At 40.9% G+C, this 16,036-nt stretch overlaps 1 protein-coding gene across 1 annotated transcript; it reads left to right on the top strand.

The window, feature by feature from the left end:
* Positions 1-6,989: 6,989 nt before the first annotated feature.
* Positions 6,990-13,365, top strand: LOC310993625 (uncharacterized protein). The gene is made up of 3 exons (XM_083982030.1): positions 6,990-7,077; positions 8,111-8,225; positions 11,307-13,365. Exons 2-3 carry the CDS (start codon positions 8,144-8,146, stop codon positions 13,349-13,351), a joined length of 2,127 nt encoding a protein of 708 aa, XP_083838156.1. The 5' UTR covers positions 6,990-7,077; positions 8,111-8,143; the 3' UTR covers positions 13,352-13,365.
* Positions 13,366-16,036: the final 2,671 nt, after the last annotated feature.

Consider the following 16,036-nt stretch of genomic DNA (forward strand, 5'->3'; position numbering starts at 1 on the left):
ATATGTAACCATTAATATCTGCACTGTTTCTGTTGTCAGCAAGTTCTTTAAGTTTCCTGTGGTTCCTCTTCATGTTCTCCACCAGGCTCGGTATACCTTCCCTGTACAGCAGCTCATTTCCACTGATCTGACGCAGTTTTGATATCATGTCCTCCAACAGCCTCATCACAGGCTCCAGCAGGATCAGGCGACGGGTCTGCAGCTCCGCCACACTCCCCACCCCACTCAGCAGCCCCAGCTGAGTGACCGTTTGTCTCATTTTATCCTGAATATCAGCAACAACCCTACGCTTCACAGACATGTCACGAAGTTTGGCTTCTGTCTCACGAATCTTATTGTCAGCTGCTGAGATGTCACGACGAGCTCGACTGATCAAGGAATAGTGGCGCTGCACTTGGTTAGAATAATGGTTCACGTCATATGCCCAGTTATTTACTTCTCGACGAGCTGCGTCCACAGCTTCAGAGGCTTGGCCCATGTCAGATTGACCAACACCAATCATAATTGGTCCTGAAATTAAAGTAGATTAATGATGAAACACATCGATGACAAATATTGTGACAGAAAACAAGCTTTTTTCATTTCAGTGGGATACATATAGTGATCATTTTTATTATGTTTAGAATAACTAATAACATGGTGTATTTACTCACCAGCAATCCAACCTATAATTGGAATTAAGGTCATACCAATCCCTGCATCTCGTATCCTCTGTGCATCATCCCTCTTTTCTCTCATTCTCCTCAGGGTGTTTTCTGCTGATTGCAGGTTTCTCCTGGCTGCCTCTAAAGCTTGGTTGTAATTCTTTAGAGTGGACTGGAGTGATGACAGCTGCGTATTCAAATTATTCAATTCATTATTTTTCTGTCTTTTCTCCTTCTCTAACTGACTATGCTGTACAGTGAGAGTCGCAGTTTCCCTATCCACTTGTTCAAGCTTTGTATTGGCCAAGCGCTCTGACATTTCCATCTGCTGCTTCATGTTTATTATCTGTCGTCTGATATCATCAAAGGTCTGGGATCCAGGAAGGATCATGTCAGCATTGATACTGAGGAGGATCCCTGAGACAGTGATGAAGGAAGAGAGTCCACTCTTCAGTGGTACAATCAGACTATCGGACAGACTCCTCAACTCCACATGCTGCCCTGCAGACCTGTGATGTAGACAGGAAAGGGTTAAAGCTTAGTTACATAACAGAAAGAGCTGAGGAGAGGCTACCGCAAAATTTGAGTGTAATGGTAAATTCACCAAACAGATTAATTAGCCTATTCACTTAAAATTCTAGTTCAATTCAATAGGTTTAATTGACAGAAATGAGAAATAATCATGATAAAATTAATTGTGTAACCAAACTCCCTGTGACATATGACATAGTTTAATTTAGTATGTGTGACAGTGTGAAATTTCAGTACAGTTAAGTCAATACGTACCCATAATAAACAACACTATCCATGATCTCAAAGTTACAGCTGGATGCTTGATCTCTGCAAAAATGAAAACAAATACTTTGATCATCTTATACAGGAGGAAAGTCAATGGAACAACAGACTCAAGGGGATTTCCAGACCGTTATAGACATCATTACAAAGCCTGGTTACAAAGTGCATGTTACAGGTCAAATACACATTTTGAATATTTTCAATTGTAATCACAAAAATCTGTGTGAATAATTAGTGCTTGACATGCTGAGACCTCCGTGGTCCTTCTGTATAATATATTATATTAGTATATATTCAGCTCCTGTGCCCTATCTTCTTTAAGGCTACTTCCCCACTTAACCCCACTTGTTGCTTTTCTCTATAGGAGAGGGGTTTGAGTTCAAGATTCAAGAGATTCAAGATTTCTTTATTTGTCATTTCTCCTGCACAATGTACATACATACAAAAAAAAGAAAAAAATCTTCCCCCAATAAGTATACAACAGAGTCACAAATCAAGAAAAGGTTAAATATTCTAATACAATAAAATAACAGTAGCACATCAACATAAAAACACAAAAAAACAAAACCGGAGCTTTGAAGTTTTGTGTTTGTTATTTTTTTTGTGTGACACATAAAAGCAGACTGAAAAGGATATTTTCTAGTTGTGCTGAATACACTGTTTGGGAAAGGAATGGAAAAGGGGATAGACTGTATAAGCCAAGCTGTGAATCTGTCAACAAGTGGCTAGAAAGTACATGTGTGCACATGCATGACTACACTGACTTCATGCTCACAATGACATGATTACAGATATCCGAGATGTGGCTGCACACTTACCTCTTTAGAGAGCCTCTGCTGTCCTGTCAGCGCTCATATATACAAGCTTAGACCCAACTTTTATACTTACAGTCGTGGGAAGGAGGGGTTGGGAGTTGGGTAAAAGAGGGGAGGGCTGTGATCAAGTGGTTTCTGGGAAACACAAACACAGGGGGAGACCGGGGAGACCGAGGGTGGTCGTAACATTTTTGGAATTTCTGACCCCATCTCTGCAAAACAAACAGAAAATGCATGGTTTAGTCTCAAACACAAGGAGTGAAATGACACAATTCACCCCATAATCTGGGTTAGTTGTAACACACCCTGGGGTGAAATGTAACATTATCAAATAAGTATTATGACAAACAAAAACTTGATATTGAAAGCTTTTTACTCAACGTTTACAAGTCCAGTGTGTGATAACTGATACTGACAATGATTAAGACTGTTGTGGCCAGTACTTTGTTCTTTGGGGTGGTGTGCTGGGGGGTGGGCGCTCGCACATTGGACAGAAACAGAATCAATAAATTGATTAAAAAGGCGAGCACCACCATCGGTATCTTCCTCCCTGCCCCCATAAAACTCTTCAATGTGCAATAGCTCAGCCTAATGTGTAATACTCTCACTCCAGCACTTCACTTCCTTTAAAACAGAACTTGTTGTTTTAAATTATTAATAACTAATTTCAGTCTTTTTACCTCTGATTTTATATGTATTGCATTTGCATTTCTACTTGTAGGTTATTAGGTTATTGGGAGTTATAGCTTAGCTTAATTTTATACTAAGGTCTGTAATTCTCTAGATAGAGCTGTTATCGTTCTTTTTATTATTATTATTGATGCAATGAATGACATGTCAATGCTGCTGCTGTAACTATCATAATTTCCTGTGAAGGATTATTAACTAACATGAATATTTGTATAAGTGTATAATCACTGTAAAATAAATTATGTTTGGTTTTCGTGGCCACATAATTATTCTCTTTACATATAACAAGGGTCTTGCAAGAGTGATATAGCAGGAGATGGGGCGTGTTGTGGAAATTTTTTAGCGGTTTGTTGTTGGTGAATAATGAAATAGAGACTTCTGCTGGCCAACAAGTTTCTTATTTCCTTGCAAGGAAAGGTCAGTCCTCACCTGAGCAGTGATGGTAAAGGAAAGACTCAGAGCACCAAGTAACATCTACATTTATACTTAGGTAGAACCTCTCAGGGGTCTTCAAAGGGCCTTTTGGTCTATCGGGAACTGATATCCACCTAATTCTATTGTTCTCCCATTTGGGGTGCCCTGCAGGAGTTGAACCCTGGTGGGTTCCCATGGGAAAACAACAGTGGGGATACCGCATGTGAGACAGGGTAACTCAAACATAAAGAGGGTGAAACTTACCGGTATATTATAACTCACAAATGGTTAATACACAAGGTCTCATATCTTGGTGGAAAAAGCATGGTGTGGGGACATCTCAAGTGGTTGAAACATAAAGACATGATTTACAGTAAATTGCCATTAATTCTCCCTTTTAATTATTCATTAATCATACACACACAAAATTCACAATTTAAAGGCGCCATATGTAAGAATGTGGACAAAAACGGTTACTGCAGTCAAATTCAAAACACAGTGATCTTGTTTTTTCTCCCAGCCGTAGCGGCAGCTCAGTGGAAGCAGACCGGAGGCTGAAATGCCACTGAGGAGAGAGGGCGAAGTGGCGCAACATGCCAACACGTAAATTCAAAACATAAACATGATTTGCAGTCTGCAAAAAAAGATTTTTAATGTGAATACTCTGGCTGTACTATTGTTGTTGGTGAGTTCATCATGTTATATGAAGCCTGTGCATATTCTCATTTGTCCAGGTCATAGTATTTCAAAGGAGGTTAAATCGAAAGCAACTGGACTTAGTTATTTGTCTAGGAAGACGTTTCACCTCTCATCCAAGAGGCTTCATCAGTTCATGTACGCATCTGACCAGGCTGGGACTGGACTGGACATGTTATATGAACATTATTCCTGAGTCTCAGGAGGATTTCACGGCCAGTTGCTTTAGATTTCTTACATATTGTACCTTTAATCATCACTACAGTTATTAGAAAAAAGAAAAAAAGTAAGAAATTGAGGTTAGGCAAGGCAGGTATTGGTTACAACCAAACAACAACGACAACAACAACAAAAAGATGCAAATTCTAAACATTATCTAAACAAGTCCTGGAGGGGAATAGTGGTTTGTAGTAGTGGTTCTTCAGTGTTAAGAGTTTAAAGTGGATTTCAGACACAAGATAAAACAATTGTTTACCAACTCAAGTAGGACAAAGTCAAATGTTGACCTACAGGACTGAGAGACTGACCCTATAGATTTTATGTCAACCAGCTAAACAAACTTGTGGTGTCCGTAAAAGATTGTAATATTAGCACAAGTCACATGTTCTGTCATTTCATGTCAGGTAAACCATTAAACCTGTTATGAATATTCAGTTCCAGTAAGTTTCCCTGATGTGAACAGGAGCCCGGGACTCGATTAAAAAAATTAATCAAATTAATTAGAGGCTTTGTAATTAATTAATCGAAATTAATCGCATATAAATATTTGACCTGAGAACAGTGAGAATACAGATTAAATGGTCTTTCCTGCCACTACACTATGATGATTACTGTATTTAACTACTTAAATCAGTAGCATAAACTGATTTGTTGAACTCAGCCTGATGAAAACAAACGACCGGCTAAACCACAGGAGGATACTGTAAACCAGCGCAGATCAGCTGTATTTATCAAAGCTTGGTTGCCGTGATGAGGCACCCGGTCGGTTTGAGCTGCGTTCAGGCTACATTAAAACTCCTCAGGCAGTGATCAGTGTCGCCGGCTTTTTAACTCGATAGATGATTGTGCTCCAGTATAATTGGTACGCCTGAAACTCATCCAGTGAGAAACGTTCCGCGGTGCAAAAATACGTGCGTTAATTTTTGTGTAATTAATTAATCGCGTTAAAGTCCCGGCCCTAAGTTTTATATTTTCTTTGTGCTCTAACACTGTGAGTTCAAAAGTGCTATAAAAAGTGCCAGGCCAGAGGGACCGAGCAGTATGGCCACAGAAGGTTAAGCTCAAAGTTCAAGTTCCTCACTTATGGCCATATTGTCAGACTTCAGATATACAGTGCATACTGTGTTTGTGTTTTTGGATGTCCAGGGCAAACACAACATTAGGCTAAAGGTAGCCTGCAATGTTACACAATATGTGCATAAATCATTAATCTGCTTTATCAACTAAAAGTAAAATCCATACTGGCTGACTGGAAAAATGAGCTGATGCAGAGGGAATGCCAGTCATAGGAGTGAGGAGGAACACAATAGTGTGTGATTAGGGGAGACTGGGGACAGTTGCAACACTTTTTTTTTTTTTAGTTTTTTCTCAGTTACTCAGAGACTATTTGGACTACACTCACCAAACTTTTACATATTAAACATGTGTCTGCTAATTAGCCATACCATTGACTTTAAAGTTGGATACATCTGTTTGAAAGGAAGAGTTCAGATGTTGCAACTGACCCAGTTGCAACACAGATCAAGGACGGTTGCAACATACAGTATATGCCTTGCCTTGCCTATATACCTTTCCTGGCTTCTTCTCCAGACAGAGAGGAGCCCTAAAACAGATGTTAAATGACCCTTGACCTACCCCCCTAACTTTTAGGCAAGAACGAACCCAATGGCCTGTATCTCAGGGACCTTAAAGCGACACTAAGGAACTTTTCAACCTTCATAAAATATTTTCATAACTTTTGTGATGATACATCGACTTACAACAAGTTGAATGACACCTCTGTCATGGCCTGAGGGGGTCTGTATCTCTTTCTCTGGCACTAAGCAGCTTTGAGGAGCATGGTAGGAACCCTGCTCTCACGCTAGTGTCCATGGGAAATGGAGTCTTCCTTCACTTTCACTTTTGCGAGTCACAACAAGGAGGGAGCAGGCAAAACAGCACTTTAGCAATGGATTATGTTTGTGTTTTCACTTTGAAATGATCCACTGGAAACAGAAACTTAGTTTTGATGTCTTTTGTTAATTTTAATGCAGGATATTTACAGGGCTTCACGCTAGTGTTCATGGGAAATGGAGTCTTCCTTCAGGCAAAACACTACCGCTGTGGTCCACAGGCGCCGCCAAACTCAACCAAAACTGAAAGTTCTTTAGTACTGCTTTAACCATTAGGGGAGACAGCAGAATCAACAATCACCTTAAACCAGATTACTTCTAAGCAAAACATGAAGTCCATCGAGCAGAGCATCGATTCACACATTCCTTCAGTTCCAGAAAGGCACACACACACAAAGAAGAACATAAGATAATACAAGATATTAAAGCAAGAACGTTAAGGTGGATAATATACTACAGTACCTACCTAATCAATCGACTGTGTCCGACGAGAGCCGATGTAGTGGTCGGATAAAGGCCGTCGGCCATCGGCTCGCGTTGGGACGGTGTGTGGGGGCCTTAAGCCTTTCCAGATTAAAATTTTCCAATCAACGTGTTTACATGACACATTTAGATCAGCATCTATCTATCTAGATAACAAGAGTTTCCAGATGATAAAAGCTGCTTTTTGTTAGAATTAATTTTGGCAATAGTGTGTCTGAAACATGAATGACACAACACTGAGTCTGATAAAAACCAGTACAGTTTAAAGTTCATCTATGGAACAAAGGAAAAGTAAACAGGAGGAGGAGATGATTAGATCAGTGCTGGGAGGAGGGGCTAGTCTCTCAGATTTGTATTTAAGGAGGTGATTTGAGAAGAGATTTTCAGTCCAAACTTCTCAACTAAACCAGAGACTGATTGATAGGAAAGGTAAGTGAAATTATGTTAATTTTTCATGACCGTAGCCTAGGTTGTAGGCTATGTGTGTGTGTTGAGTCTAAAGCCGCCTCTCCGTCCACTGTTGCTCTGCTCTGTCCCTCACATGCACGAGGGAGAGAAAAGGGACATGTAGATATCTTTAATTGGGGTGAATTAAAGATATCTTGAAATGGAATTATGACTAGTCAAAATCAAATAGATATCTCAAACTGGAATTACTGTTAGTGGTAATTCTGTTACATATATCCGTAATTCACATATCTGCAACTAAATTATAGATATCTGTAATGACAAACCCCCTACACATGAATGGCAAAAGCGACGTCATTTGTCCTGGGAAGAATGGAGTTGCGGATATCGGAAATATTCTTTTTCACTGGGCAAAACTGAATTACAGATATCTGCAACACATATCCAGTCTGGCTTTTAAATGTGAAAATGGCTTGCCATATAATAGTGCATTTACTTAGGTATTAAAAGAGACATTGATTTGGTAGCGTCATTACTGTAAATGGGATATCAATTTAGAAATGGAGGAGGGGGGAGGGTTGGTCATTAAACTTGTTCATATATGCTTGCCAAGTTTTTAGTCTGAAGTGGCAGTCAATGCAATCACCAGTCTTTTAGGAAACACATGCATTAACAGCAAAATATAAGCAAGAAATGTTGGGTGTGTAATTAAAGAAATCTTTTCTCCTCCCTCCACCTCTTCCTCCTTGTCATCCTTGCTCCTCTCTCACATCCCTTTTCCTCCTGAGTTTCACTCCCTCTCCCTCATTCCTCTTTTTTGCTGCTCTTTCTGTCTTCTATTCTCCTCCCTACCTCCTCTACTTTCTCACATCCCCACTTATCTTCACTCCCCCACCACCACCTGTCATTCTCCTCCATCCTCTCACCTAATAACCCCTCTTCCCTCTCCCTTCACCATTTTCCCAACTCCTCTTCTCTCTATCTCTATCTCCCTGATCCTCCTCCTTGCCATATCCTCCCTCTCCTCTCTCCTCACCCTCGTCTTCCTGCACAGGTGTGTTGTGTCCTCCTGTCTGCTGGTATCAGGATGCCGTTTACAGCGAGACAGACTCTCTGCCTGCTGGGCATGGTCCTCATCTCTCTGTTTCCTCAGCCAGCGCGGGGCCAAGGTATGTACCTCCGCCGCCAGAGTTAGTCACAGATATGTATGATGATATTAGGAACTGTATGATTTTCTCCCTTCTTCTTGATGACCCATACCATACCTCAATGGAGAATAGTTGAATTCAACCCCTTCATTAGCCATCACACTTGTTTTTTATTGCTTCAATCCCTCTATACTTGATAAAATAGATATCCCCAATGCTGTAATAGGACAATGCTCTGACAATAGAAATGCATGGTCGACTCTTTGCAGGGAAGGGGAAAACTAAACTGTTCTCTTGGGTCAACATTCTCTGACTCCTATTGTACAGTATGTGCCTCTGTTTTTAGGTTGTCTTACGTAAAAGGGATAGTTCAACATTTTGGCAAATTGGCCCATCGCCATAATCCCTATAGTTTTAGGAGTAGGTTTGTTACCTTTACAGTAATTGTCGGTGCAATCTATTTTTAGAATGGTGGAGACCAAATGGACTGAGAGTCAATTTAAAGGGATATTTATGTAATGTAGTTGAGAAGCTGCCACATAAAAAAACTATTGCAAAAGTTCTGTCAAAGGGGGCTCAACATATGTGAAGAGCTGGCAAAGTATACCCCTGATCAAATTTCTTAAATCTGCCTTCACTGCTGCTGTCACCATAGTGACTGGCTTAGTTAATTTGTGTAGCCACACAGTAGGACTCACCTCAGTTAGCTTCATGAGTTTGGGGGTGGTCCATGGTGTCAGAAGTTGTGAGTTCAAGCCTCCATTAAGGCAGAATGCATATATTCCTGTTCTCTTTCTAGTCCGTCTCTTGTTGCTCAGAATTGCCTAAATTCGTCCAGAATAGTCTGGCCCTGAACATTGATCATTTGTCAAAGCAGAAGTAAGCGGAATGTTTGTGTTAATACAAGTCTTAAATAGTTATATCTAGGGGTTGCACGACTTCAGATTTTTAAAAGTCGACTCTAATGTTATGAAAGTCGAGTCGACGTCGACTAGTCGCTGATGACGTCATTCATATTTTTCCCATCATAAATCACAGGAGGAGGGAAATGCTTTGCAACAATCTGTATTCACTGACAGACGCTCATGCACAGAAATTAGTCCACAGAACAGCAGCTTTATGAACAACAAGCTGTAAATCAGTTTGGTTTTTTGTAATAAGTATGCACTCCTATACAAGTGCAAAAGAAAATAGGCTACTGTAGCTACTGTCCGTTAAACAATTAGGGAGGAAAACGACACACAGGCCTCGTCACCATCACAGTCCTGCTCACTCAGTTTCACTCACAGCTTTTTTTCTGGTTGGTTGTTGCTGTTGTTGGTTGTTGTTGTTGTGCGCGACGTAAAGCTGTCGATATGAGCGGAGTTTTATTTTATTTTTTTTAATTGCCGGCAGCCGGACACACTGCCCGCGGAAGCGCAGCGCCTCACAGGCGCGCCGCGCTTGGCGTCTCGCAGGCAGCAGCTTCTCCTGCTCTCTCCGCGCCGGTCAAACATCGACCCGTCTGTAGGCTGCTCGGTTTTCCACACACACAGGTCTGTCTCTAGCGCTGTACGGATGTGTGCCTTGTGTGCAGGCGCAACTGACAAATATCTATAGACGGACAAGCAAACTTAATTATCATTTATTTTATTTTGAAAATCGACCGGATTCTCTCGCCTTTTCTGTGCCCGACTTCCTGTCTGGTACGCGCTCGTTCTATCCAGCTTGACGGCGCTCGTATTTTTTTCATTCAGCGCACTCAGCTGTTGTTTACAGCCGCTACTCTTGTAGCCTATGTTACATGATCAGCGACTAGTCGACGTCAAGCTGAAAACGTCATTGTGGAGCAGTAAAGTCGACTAGTCGATTAGTCGACTAGTCTGTGCAACCCCTAGTTATATCTTCCGACAGCAATCACTTATTATTTCCTGTGTTGAAACTCCCCATGCGATGTCAGACAACTAAAATTTTCCACCCTCCACACAACTATTTCTGGAAAAAAAAACCTGCAAATGGTTGCAATATTAGGGACCAGGTATAGTTAGCATAGTAAACACTATCACCTAGTTAGCTACGTCAACAAAGTGCATCAGTCATCTTTAATATTAATTTGAATGTTCACTGTCTCCTGTCCACCATTCAACGCAAACAAACATATAAACATTTATTATTCATTTCAGAGAGACTTCAACAGATGAAAGGAGCTAAACAGCGAAGTGAAGCAGGGCCCCACTATATGTACTGTCTATTTTTGATATGATTCTCTCTTTATCTAAACACCATGACCTCATCTTTACCCAGGCAAACTCAAGCAGATGGACCTTTCATAGAATTCTGTTCTAAAACATTCCAACAAACAATTATTTGTTTTTAAAGGACTCAAAATAATATTGAATTAAATTTAATGCTATTTTTTTTATTTTTCTTGATGAATTCATTAATTTGGTTTTGCAATTTGGTGCTCAATATTTTGACTGAGATGCCCCAATTTTAAAGGGCCGAGAGGCCTTGTTAAAAACAAAGTTAAAGCAGAAGTAAGCAGAATATTTGTGTTAATATAAGTCTTAAATAGTTATATCTTCCGACAGCAATCACTTATATAGAGTGTTTGGTCTGAAACACGGGTCTGTCAGTCACTCTGCTCTGCTGTAAGCCGAGGAGAAAACTTTACTTGTATCCTACAACCTTTATCCAATGAGGAGAGAGAACGGCATGAAGGGGCGGTCCTCTCTGTGTGTGCAGCCAAGGGATGCGCGTGAATGTGGTGACGTAGGGACGAGGGCGGGGACTGCTAACTCCATCCGCTGACCAGAAGTTAGCCAAAACGACCAGATTGCTTACTTCTGCTTTAATGTGAGGCCTGAAAAACTGTGCTGAATTTGTGAATGCAATGTATGATGTAAAAGAGCTTTGGGTATCGTTGCAGGTATAGTAAAGCGCTATATAAACACAGCTCATTTACCATTTACCATTTTAAACACACGTCTAAAAAATCAAAATTGTAAAAATGTGCTCATTTTTCATGTTTTCCACCAGCTTGCAAGGGTGAATAACTTCACCATATGTATTTTTTTGAGTGAAAGATTACCCGGTAACTTCTGTTTCTCATTTTTTCAACAGAAAACATTGCCAACCAAGTTTCACAGACCACTCAAAGTCTCACCACTGCACCACAGATGCGAGAAACCACCAAGATGCTGATGAAACCCAATGCAAACTGGGAGGAGTATCTGACTCCTGCTCCCCTCTCTATTGCCATCATGGGGGAGCTTGTATTCATCTCCTCAGCTACAGATTTCTCAATCAACAAGAACCCCCCTGCAGATGGCTACAAGTACATCAGATACCCAGAGTCCTTCAGGGCCTGTCTCATGCAGATCTGTAACTCAGGCTGGCATGCATTCAATGAAGCCCACGTGAATATGGATCAAATCCGCCTTCACACAGCCACAGTTCCTGATCACATGAAGGTAGCGCTCACCACTCTTTTTAGGGGCAGTGATGCAGTTATTGAAAACCTCCTACCAAATCAACTGGACAACATTCGTGTAATCGCAGACGACTGTGTGGCACTGGCAGAGAGTGTAAGAAACAAATATATTGCCGTGATCAATTTAATCCAGGAGCTGCTGGAGGCCTGTATCAACGCTCAACACTTTTATGGAGAAGAGCTGGAAAAGGTCAAGCTGAAAATTAAAGAGGCAAAATTGAGGGAGCAGAGTGCCCAACTTCTGAATGAACGGTCCCAGAAAGCACTGCAGACCATGGAGAAACAGCTGGACGAAGCACAAGCAACGTTCAAAGAATCTATGGATTCACTTCCCTCTGGGTGGGATATGATCGGCATGGATTTTGTTGAAGGTCTCTCAACTGCTGTAACATCAGTCCTGAATATATTTAACCCAGATACATATAGATCGAACACAGAACAATCACCGACTGACCAAAGCACCTCAGGTGAGGATGTTGATGTGTTCGCACAAATGCAAGGCTATAGTAAATCTGGGGAGATTCTGAGCCTTGTAGGAACTCTTACACAATTTGTCAGTGGAAATGAAATAGACTGGCAGAACCTGTATGACCAGGAGAAACAGCTTCCAAAGACCAAATGGACTGAGGATCAATATCAAAGGATCTTTAACGCAGTGGACAAGCTCCCAAAGGGAAAAGGTGTTTCAAACGTTCTGGCAATCTGTCAAAAAGGGCTCAACATATGTAAAGAGCTGGCAACGTATTCCCCTGATCACACATGGGATCAGGCAAAAACAGAACAGGTGATCAAGAACATTACAGAGCTAAATGATGAAACCTTCACTTTTGACTCTTTAAGCAAAAAAGTTTTAGGCTCTCCAGCTCTTACCCCCAAACCACCAATGATGTATAAAGCACAGAGCACAGGCAGACAAAAAGCAAGTCAGAAAGCAACTGAGAATGCCCGTTTCAAAATAGAGCAGAGCCGAGAACAACTCAAAGACACACGACTGGCATATGAGAAGAGTGTGGAGAACATGGAGAGGAATCAGAAGGAGCTCACTGATATTCTGGTTGAAATGCAGAGCTGCAATATCAAGGAGATTGACTTTAATACCACCATCAAGATGCTGGTCAAGGGTCTAGACGCCATGGGCAGAGTCAAAGAGCAGTGGGAGAAGATGGTGCTCTTCTTCCAGATGGTCTCCAACATTGTCAAAATTAGCCTCAGCAAAACACTGCACAACTTTGTCACGACATCTGAGGGTACCACAAAACTCACTTACAATGACAAGCTCTTTAACAAAGACCTCCTGTACAATCAGGCCTTTCAAGCCTCCAACATTGCCAGTCTGGTCCACATGATTTCAACGACCTACACTGAAGTGTCCAACCAATATCTGATGGACAAAGTGAGCAGCCTGGGCAGGCTCATGGCCATGGATAAGGAGAAACCAGAGTTCGAAGTGGAACGTCAGAATCTGCAGGAATCCTGCAAGGCAGCCCAGGAAGGGATTCTCCGTCTGGTCCTGAGGAACAAGAACGAATTTCAGAGGCAGACCGATACCAGGATGGCAAAAATAGAGGGTGACTTGAAGGCTGTTCTGCCGGCTGCTCAACCACAGGAGACTGAGAGAATCAAAGAGGTTGTTCAGGCTGGCTTTAGTAAGAACAGTTTTGATGAATACTTCTGAATCAAGTTTAGTTGATTCAGAAGCGCAAGTGCAAGTTTGTAGGTTATCATTTAATAATCAGAAGCACCGTATTTCCAGCAGGTTTCTTTCCAGTACAGTATGTACAGTTGCTTAAAGGTGCATTATCGCAAATATAGCAGTAATAGCATAAAATAAGATGAAATGTGCAAAAGATAGGTCGGGGGGAGAAATTTACAAAGAAAATAGCCAACAGTGTAGTGTCCATGGGGCAAATGCAGAATTTGTCTTTGTTATGATACAAGCCGGTCCGGCGCTTGCTGTGTTCGATTGCACTTGGAACTCGCAAATCCGACCTCCGAATTGGAAAAATGCAATAGTAAATTTGTAAATTGTAATTTGCGCCGTCTTATAATGTTACAGAAAACCTCCATGTTTTTTCTCCTCATGTCCTACACTAGAGAACTTGTTCTTCTTATCACCAAAGGAGGCTGCTCTCTCTCTGACAGCTGATTTTTAACAGCCTACTATAAAGCATATAGGAGATATGCCCACTTGTTTATATCTGATATGCTCCGCCACTGGCTCCATCTAGTGGCCGCGGATTTACGTTAATGCTCCTTTACAGTAACTTTAATTTTAGCCAAGTAATTCTGAAAATCATAACCAAAGCTTATACATTTCTTCTGAATAAATGTAAATGTTGATTTCTGTTACTCTGACTGTAGTCGTGGCAGTGGTGGGGAACTGTTTTAATTGGAAAATAATTATTACATAATTAATCAAATGTTACCTGTGGTGAAGGGCAAATGTGTTTTACATTAAAGATTTTATTTCAAACTATTAAAAGCACTTATGAATTGATCCATGTCATAGCTAATAAAAAAAAAGCATGAACAAGCCTGTTGATAACAGATGTGTAAAGTGTCTCTCACACCTGAATCTAGCAATGAAACACTTCAGTGACTAATCTGTTCTTAGAGGATGGGCTGAGGACTGAGGAGAAGTTGAGGAACTCATGTGAAAAGAACAGAGTCTGAGAGGAGGATTTGGAGTGTGATATGTCTAGTTTGGGATATCTGTTGTCAATCTGTTTCAATAAATTCTTGAAGATGATAGAGGTGTTTTCTTTGTATGTTCTGCAATAACATTCAAACCATCATATTTCTCCCCTTACCTGCAGAAACAGTAAATACACAATTTACTATAATATGCAATATTACAACTTGATGGACATGTTGATGTATCACATCTTCTCCTTTGAGATTGAGATTGGTTTATTTTGATTATTAAAAAATCAGGGGACAGTACATATAATAGACACTTTCATGTAAATATGCAGGATTATAGCAATCAGCTAATTTCCTTTGCTGGGGGAGCTGAACTGCAAACCAACATCATGTCCCCATCTAGTGGTCAGATATCAGTACTACAAGAACTTGTCCCACAAAGAGAACAGAAAACATTCAGGCAACATAACAGAGTTATTCCCAAATTACACATACAAAGATTTGTTGATTTGGATTTTTCTGTGTAAAGAAAAAAAAAAGATCTTAGATTTTAGACTTTAAGAAGGTCACGTGTCAAAACATCAGCACCACATCCAATTGTATCTTGAACTACACAACATTTCAGGTCGGCATCTTAATGGATGTTTGTTAATTTTGAGAACAGACAGAAATCTCATTACATCAGTGTTTTTCTTTTCACTCTCACACTACTTTACATCATAGTAGTGTTGAGGTCAAGACCACATACCAAAGACTGAGACAAGACCATGACCAAAATAAGTAAGTGCTAGTAAGTAAAACTTATTTATACAGCACTTTTCTCAGAGAGGACTCAAAGTGCTTCACAAGGTAAAATACAAAAACAGTAACAGAAATACAGCATAAATACACAGAAAACATTACAGCAAAAGTACACAGAATAAATGACAGTAAGTAACAAATAGCATATTACTGGAACACATACCAGAAGAGATACGTCTTCAACTGTCCACCAGAGCATATACCAAAGACTCGGACGTGCTCTGTATTCAGTACCAGAACTCATAATAATACTCTTTTTCTTTTTGCCTTTAATTGATATAGGGGAGTAGAAATAGACAGGAAATTGGGAGGCAGAGAGAGCGGGGAGTAACACGCAGCAAAGGGCACACCGGAGGATTCAAAGCAGGGCCGGCTGCAGAGAGGACGATAGCCTCTGGGTACCTGCTCAAGTCAGTGAGCTATATGAGGCCCCAAAAGATAGATAATGCCCAAGAAGAATCTATTGAAACAAAGTTTGGATTAAACAGAACAGCACAGCACAGAACCTGCTAAAGTCTCCTCCCACTTTTGACATTTGTGCAACCAGGGGTAGTCTGGGGTTGAAATTCAGCCCAGGAGCCTGGTTTGGAGAGAGAAGGGTCCAGCTGCAGGCCGCAGCCATGGTCGCAGCCCCTCACGGAACGCCCCCTTCAGCATTATAAGCATCACCCTATAGCTCAGGCTGTTGAGCCTATAGACTGAGTCCTGTCTTATCCATTCATTTTACTGGGACCAGTATAGGATGTGGATCTGTCTAGACTAGAGCATGATGTATGGTACCAAATCTGCATTGTCTTTGCTATAACCTTTTTATGGCCTGTTTGAATGTTCTCAGTGAGCTGGATGTGCTTGCTTGGGCATCAACTGATGCTGAACGTGGACAGAGACAGCATGGAAAAGATACAGGGGAAGGCCG

Source organism: Trachurus trachurus, assembly GCF_905171665.1.
Source record: "Trachurus trachurus genome assembly, chromosome: 11".
Taxonomy (NCBI): domain Eukaryota; kingdom Metazoa; phylum Chordata; class Actinopteri; order Carangiformes; family Carangidae; genus Trachurus; species Trachurus trachurus.

Bases quoted from the DNA above. Each gene is read 5' to 3' on its own strand.
- LOC310993625 (XM_083982030.1), top strand. From the start codon at position 8,144: ATGCCGTTTACAGCGAGACAGACTCTCTGCCTGCTGGGCATGGTCCTC. The intron at 8,226-11,306 runs GTATGTACCTCC...TTTTTTCAACAG, and splicing joins TCAGCCAGCGCGGGGCCAAG to AAAACATTGCCAACCAAGTT.